The sequence below is a fragment of the Polistes fuscatus genome, unplaced genomic scaffold (genome assembly GCF_010416935.1).
Source record: "Polistes fuscatus isolate 324 unplaced genomic scaffold, CU_Pfus_HIC Scaffold74, whole genome shotgun sequence".
NCBI classification, from domain to species: domain Eukaryota; kingdom Metazoa; phylum Arthropoda; class Insecta; order Hymenoptera; family Vespidae; genus Polistes; species Polistes fuscatus.
The window spans coordinates 44,590-51,680 of record NW_025113156.1 but is presented as its reverse complement, the minus strand read 5'-3'; the positions used below and the strand labels follow the sequence as shown (position 1 = coordinate 51,680).

The window sequence follows — 7,091 nt, the reverse complement described above, 5'->3', positions numbered from 1 at the left end:
AGCTGGCGAGCCCCACGTGAGATCAATGACGCTCGACCCTTGCGGCCGAACGCACGTGGGGGAGCCAGCTCGGTTGAAGAGGTGCAAGTTCAACCGATTGGCCCAGGTAGAGAGCAACCCACCCCTTAGGTTACTCCTACCCCCGGGATCCCATCTGTGGGCCCGGGCATTAAAGTCGCCAGCCACCAGCACTGGAGAGGTAGGAAATCTTCCTAAGAGCTCTTCGAGCTCATCTAGGAGCCTACAATATTTACTAATTACCTCGCTGGGGGGAAAGTAAACAGAAATCACCAGCGAGTCCCCCCACTTGACAGCTACAAAGAAGCTACCCCTTTGCACCAGACTGCAGGGTCTTCCACTTTCACCCACCAGTACCGCAGATAGCGGAGCCCCGCCCAGGGATGAGAACCATTTCTCATCACCGGGCGGAACCCACCACGGTTCTGCGATGATCGCGATCCCCGCCCCACACTCGCGCATACGCTGGATCAGCAGATCCTGCGCACCCCGCGCATGGTTCAGGTTCACCTGCACGCAACACTCACTGGGGGCAAGGGACATTGTTGGTGTTTACACCACTGACCCCCGCTACTTCTGCAGGCCCCGCACACCTGTTTCTATCGCAGCCCTTGCCCTGCGCAGCTTTATCGTTCAATGTTCCTGTGAGGGTGGATAGGTCCGCGTCCACCTCCATACCCTCTTCCCCCGTCGAAACACTAGGCACCCGAGCCTCACTACCCGCGGACGCGCGCGCTTCATTGTTCACTCTTCGCGGAGGGACCACCGGGCACTCCCAGCTCCCCGCGCGATGGCTCCTGTTCCTGTGCCCAGCGTCCCTACATACCGGACACTCTATTTTGTTTCTGCAGTCCTTTGCGTTGTGGCCCGGTTGGCCACACTGATGGCAAAGGTTCGCCCTAGAGATTGAACTAGGGCAACTCATGGCGACGTGCCCCCTGGCCAGACAGCGGTGGCAACGCAGTGGCCTTTGCCGAAGCTCGACCACCTTTGCCCGGTATAGACCGAAGTCTACCCCTCCCCTGTTGATGACAGCCTGGGCCATTTCTACCGGGGCAGAGACAACCGTCTCCCAGAGACGTCCCCTGCCCGCCCTGATCTCGCCAACCCAGATTTTATTTGGGTCAATGTTCCCCTTTATGGCGAGGAGGGCATTCCTAATCACGGTCATATTCAGGCTTGGGTCAATACCCACCAGCCTAAAGGACCGCGATCTATGCGGCCGGGCGATCTTGGCCTCCGGCACCGTCCTCTTCAAGGCATCGGCTACCCGGTCTGCCTTAATAGCAGCCTCCTTCCCCCTGATGCTGAAGATGAAGGCCCCCGTTAGACCCCTCCTCATCGTCACCTTTTCTACCCCAAACTCTTTGAGGCTAATGCTCTCTCTGGCCTTGGCGAGAGCATCCCGGTACGATAATGTCTCATTGCACGCCAGTGAGACCGCAGCTGTCTCCCTGGTCCCACCGTTGCGATTCTTCTTCTTCTTCTTTTTCTTTTTCTTCTTGGTGCCACTTCCTGTGGCACCTCGATCCCCCGATGTGGTAGTCTTTTCTTGTCCGACAGTTGGCTTCGTCTGCTGGCGTCGCTTCTTCCTCCCGACTACCTCGACAAACCCATCCTGTGAGGGGGGAACAGCATTACTAACGACAGGGACCCTTTGGGCAGGAGCCCTCGAGGTTCCCGGGGCGGGAGCACTTCCCTTCCCCCCTACCGCAGTCCCCCCCGTTTCCCGCTGGGGTGGCTTGTTGGTTTCCCTGATCACCTTCCACATTTCGAGCTGTGTCTTCTGCAGGGCCTCAATACTTTTGCTGAAGTCCCTTAGCACCGCCGTCACACAGCTCATATCATCCCCAATCCTGGCATCCTCCAATCTCTTCTCCAGAGATGGGGTTACCTTGTTTATCGTAGGCGCCTGCCTTCCCTGGTTCGGGGTAGCAATCGCCTTCACTCCATGGCATTGTTTTTCTGCCTCTCGCTTTTTAAGCTCCCTTTGGAGCCTAGCGATTTCTCCCTCCATTTGACGAATCTGCTCGTCTCTGATCTTAGCTTCCGTCCTCAGCTGGTATATTGCTTCAGCTCTTGAGAACCGGGAGCCGGATTGTTTCTCCATCCTTTCCTCCATTACGTCGGCAATGATGAGCGACTCCTTAACAAGTCGCTTTATCCTTCCCGACACTTCTCCTTTAATATTGGAGCATCTCGCTCTCTCCTTCTCTATTCCTCTTAAATACGCCCTGAGCTTCTCTGGCAGCCTTCCCGCCTCCAGTGTCAGCGGCGTCTGGTTTCTTCCCGGCGCGTCCTCTTCCACGATGAGGCAGTCGTCCTCATCCGACGACGTGATTATGCTCCTCAATCTCTTGTTGCTCCTGGTCTTTATCGGTGACTCCGGGTCCGTCAACCGCAACTGTTCCATGGCTCTGGCCTCCTTCTGCCATTCCTCCATCTGTACCTCCTTTCCTGATGCCTTGGTCAATTCGCAGGCCAGGTCACCTACCTGCGAACAACTTCCCGAGGCATTAACCAGAGTCTGGGCCGGGTTGCCTACCGCAGACTCATGACAGTCGTAGGATGACGACGGTGGGTGGCCTGTCCTACCACCACCAAACACCGCCGTTGTGTGGGTATCCCTCCCACACGGGTTAATCTCTGAACTTGTACTCTCCATATTATTTTATAATTCAGGTAGGCACAAGCCCAGAGGAAAGGAGAGGAAATGAAGGAAGTAAGAGACGAAGAAAGAGTAGAAAAAAGGGGGGATAGAAAGAATTAAAGATAGAAATAGCCATACAAAGAACATACACACACCATTCATACCCTCCCTTTTAGTCGCCTCTTACGACAAGCAGGGAATACTGTGGGAGTATTCTACTACCCCCTACCCACGGGGGGGACCCTGACGCAACCCTGACGCAACCCTGACGCAACCCTGACGCAACCCTGACGCAACCCTGACGCAACCCTGACGCAACCCTTTTTTTTTTTTTTTTTTTTTTTTTTTCGTCAGGGGGAAAACCTTCATAGGCCCCTTGAGCCCGGTACTCAAGGGAGTGTCGGATTCCTACCGACTAAAAACCCACCTGGTGCAATTCACATTCATTCGTTGGGTGGGAGGGGCGGAACCGTGCTACATGCACATACTTCACCCGCTCCCACCCCGATGAGCCTGGTCGGTGTTTTCCAGGCTCTCTCCATTCACACACACTCACATACATCTTATAATTAAGTTGTTGCACCCCACGGTGGGGCGCAACCTAAACCTACTATGTAACTATATACACTAACCCGACCATCCATCCCATGATGCAATGGTCGGGTTCATACAACCCATGCATGAGCATGCTCATTCATCTCTCAGGGGAAAGCGGCGCACTAGACCGGGCCAGTCGCCGCCAAAGCCGTCCGGAGCCTCGCCCGGGGGGGCCGCCTAGGAGCTACTCTCCTACGCGGCCTAGCACATCCTTCTCTGAGCAAACTCTCTCTCTCTCTCAGCATCCTCCTTGGCCCTCATAACTAGTCCTGAAAAGGACTGGAATGCAGCCCACGCCCCCGGGGTATCCAGGGATCGCCCGACTATCCCGGGGAGAGTGAGCTGCACCCCCCCCAGTTCCCTGACCAAGGAGGCCCTCTCATTCATCCACGCAGGGCACTCAATCAGGGTGTGATCGGCATCATCGTTCCCCGCATCGCAGTGAAAACACCGCGGGGAGTCTGCCTTCCTGATACCGTATAGGTACGCGGGAAAGCAGCCATGGCCAGTCATCAGCTGAGTGGTGTGGAAGGTCGTTTCCAAAGAAAACGGCCTTCCAACCCACTCATCCAACCTGGAAGCGATGGCTGCCCTCACACGCACCCCCGTTGCTCCAATTGCGCCAACGAGACTTACTTCTTCTTCCTTCCATGAGGCAATTGCCCTCCTCTTGGCAATAGCGCCCAGCACGGCCCTTGTCCTAGGGGAAACGGGATCCTCCGCTTCCCGGACCGCTGCGTAGACGTCCGCCAGCTGCGGCGCCAGATGGTCGAGGGGAATAATCCCCGCGACCATCATTGCCGCATGGAAGGACACCGTTCTATACGCGCAACACACCCTGATTGCTACCCTTCTTTGCAGGGCCCGAACAGCCCGCCTGACCCTCTGATCTTCCACAACAGCGCGCCACCACACCGGAGCACCATAAAGGAGCACGGAGTGGATCACGCTGCAGTAGAGGCGTCGCTTCTTTTCCCTCGGTCCGTGAAGGTTCGGAAGGATCCTCCCAATGGACCGAAGGATCCCCTGCACTCTAGGAATTAAGGCCTCGAAGTGGGGCCTAAATGACAAGTCTGCATCTAATACTATGCCCAGGTATTTCACGCTGGGCTTAACCGCAATACAAACCCCCCTGAGTCTGATCACAGGGGGGGGAGCAATCCTGCGTCTGCGGAAGGCAGAGGCAGGGAAGGCCATCGCCTCCGTTTTGTGCGGCGCCACTTTAAGGCCCAAACTCTCTATCTCATTCACTAGGACCTCGAGGTCCCTCTCGCACGCTAACATCGCACTAGCCGGGTCCCGCCCCGCTGACAGGAGGGCCGTGTCATCCGCATAGCAGACGACACGAGACCCCCCCGGCAGCGGGACACGGAGGACCCGGTCGTAGGCGATGTTCCACAGTGTGGGGCCCAGGACAGAACCCTGTGGGACCCCACACGTCACGCTTACGTTATGTAGAGTGCCCTGTCCTCCTATAAAGGACAGGAGCCTATTCCTAAAAAAGTCCTTGGTAATATTAACTAGATGGGTGGGGAAGCCACACCTCGTCATGAGTCAATAACGGTCATCCAGGGGAGCGAGTTAAACGCGTTGGCAATGTCCAACAACACTAGGACACCAACCCGTCCCTCACTCACGCACTCCTGTATATAACGTTTGACCTCCCCAAAGCCCCAAGGGTGGAATGGCCCACCCTGAAGCCATGTTGGCTCGGCGATAGTACACTTCTAAGTTCCGAAAACTCGCTCACCCTGGAGACGATCACCTCTCGAATAACTTCCCCACCTCATCCAGCAGGCATATGGGCCTGAATGAACCCGGTGAGATGTCCTCCCCAGTCCTCTTTCTTATGAGGACCAGCCCGGCCCTCTTCCAGCGCTCCGGGAACACGCCGTTCCTCAAGAGGTCAGAGAAGCATCGAGCCAGTCCCCCGCTGCAGATGTCAGCAGCCTTTTTCACCACCAGTCCCGGCACACCATCAGGGCCTGGTGCCCTTCCAAGGCCAATCTTGGTAGCGGCCCTGCGCACCTCTTCCGGCAGCACCTCCACCCCAGCCAGGTCCCGCAGGTCTTCGTTCGGGGACACTGGTTGGCCGTCCCTCGGAAACAGGGTTTCGATGGTTGTGGCCAGCAGAGAGGGGTCCAGTGCCTCAGTAAGGGGGGGGAGACCCCGAGCTCTAAGCTTGTTCATCACAAGCTTATATGGCCTCCCCCAGGGATCTTCCTCGATGGTAGTGAGGAAGTCCCTCCAGGCCGAAGCCTTGGCCCTCCTGATAGCACGGACCAAACCCCTCTTGGCCTCCCTCCTGCTGTGTAGGCACTCCCCTATCCTAGCCAGGTCGCCGCTGCGTCGAGCCCTTTGAAGCCTTCTTCTCGAGAGCATTGCCTCCCTCCTAAGGGCGGCAATCTCCCGAGACCACCACGGCACCACACTCACCCGGTTCACTCCTGTTCTGACCCGAGGCATACCAAAGTCACATGCCCTGACCAAGGAACAGTTCAACCACCGCACTAAGTCTTCCCCACTGGCACCATTGTTCCGTGTCCAGTCGGCGGATACGAGGGCTGCGGCGAGCCTATCCTCGTCCACAGCCCTCGTATCCCACCTAGGAAAAATTCTCTCCCTAGAGCAAAGGCTTCGGAAGCCTGCAGCCTCACGCCTATAGTTAAATATAACATACAGGTGGTCCGAAAGGGACTCGGCCTCATCCACCCTCCAATCCGATAAGCGGACGATGGCTGTCGGAGATCCCCACGTAAGGTCTATAACGCTCGACCCTTGCGGCCGAACGCACGTGGGGTGGCCAACCTGGTTGCCCAGGCTTAGGTTCGACCTATTGGCCCACATGCAGAGCAACTCACCCCTTAGGTTACTTCTGCCTTCCGGATCCCAACTGTGGGACCGGGCATTAAAGTCTCCGGCAACCAACGCTGGAAGCGTGGGAAATGATCCTAAGAGCTCTTCGAGCTCATCAAGGAGTCTACAAAATTTACTGATATCCTCGCTGGGGGGAAAGTAGACAGAGACTACCAGCGAGTCCCCCCATTTAGCGGCCACAAAAAACAAACCCCTGCGCACTAGGCTGCAGGTTCCTCCGCCTTTGCTCACGAGAATCGCGGCGAGGGGCGACCCCCCCAGGGATGAGAGCCATTTCTCATCCCCAGGGGGAACCCACCACGGTTCCGATATTATGGCGATGTCCGCCTCAACCTCCCTCATTCGCTGGCCCAGCAGATCCTGGGCCCTACGCGCATGGTTGAGGTTGACTTGGATCACCGCCATTTTACTCTAAAATAGTATTAAGTCTGCATGGAGAGGCAGGAGCCGCCTGCTCAACCTCCATTGCATCGATCGCTGGGCCCGCACTAGGTCCCGCACTCGGTCCCGCACTATTGTCGGCCGGTATATCACTCACTCGCACTGGCGCGGCGTTTTTGTCCGCGACCACCAGCATCTGTTCCCTGCGTCTAATGGGAGGCACCAGTGGGCACTCCCAGGAACCCGCCCTGTGCGAGGTCTGGGGGCGACCCGCCTCCGCACAGACCGGACACTTGGGGCCGGCCCCACACTCGCGAGCGACGTGTCCCGGCTCACCACACCGGAAACAAACGTCCGTTCTCGCGGAAGGTGCCGGGCAAAAGGCCGCAACGTGGCCCCTTGCGAGACACCTGTGGCATCTCAGGGGCCTGGGTCGAACAGGGAAGACCCGCACTCTCCCCCACCCAACCAGAATGTTACCTTTGTCTATAGCCGCCCGGGCAAGGGCCGTCGGTGCCACCACCGTGGCCTCGTAGCGGCCACCCCTGCCCGGTCGGATTTCCCCCAT

General features: G+C 57.4%; 2 protein-coding genes across 2 annotated transcripts; both read right to left on the bottom strand.

Moving 5' to 3' along the window:
• Nucleotides 1-541: 541 nt before the first annotated feature.
• LOC122524541 lies at nucleotides 542-2,683 on the bottom strand. The gene has a single exon (XM_043646852.1). It carries the CDS (start codon nucleotides 2,681-2,683, stop codon nucleotides 542-544), a length of 2,142 nt encoding a protein of 713 aa, XP_043502787.1.
• A 3,865-nt stretch (nucleotides 2,684-6,548) lies between these two features.
• LOC122524540 (serine/arginine-rich splicing factor RS2Z33-like) lies at nucleotides 6,549-7,091 on the bottom strand. Its single transcript, XM_043646850.1, has one exon. The coding sequence runs from the start codon at nucleotides 7,089-7,091 to the stop codon at nucleotides 6,549-6,551; it is 543 nt and encodes a 180-aa protein (XP_043502785.1).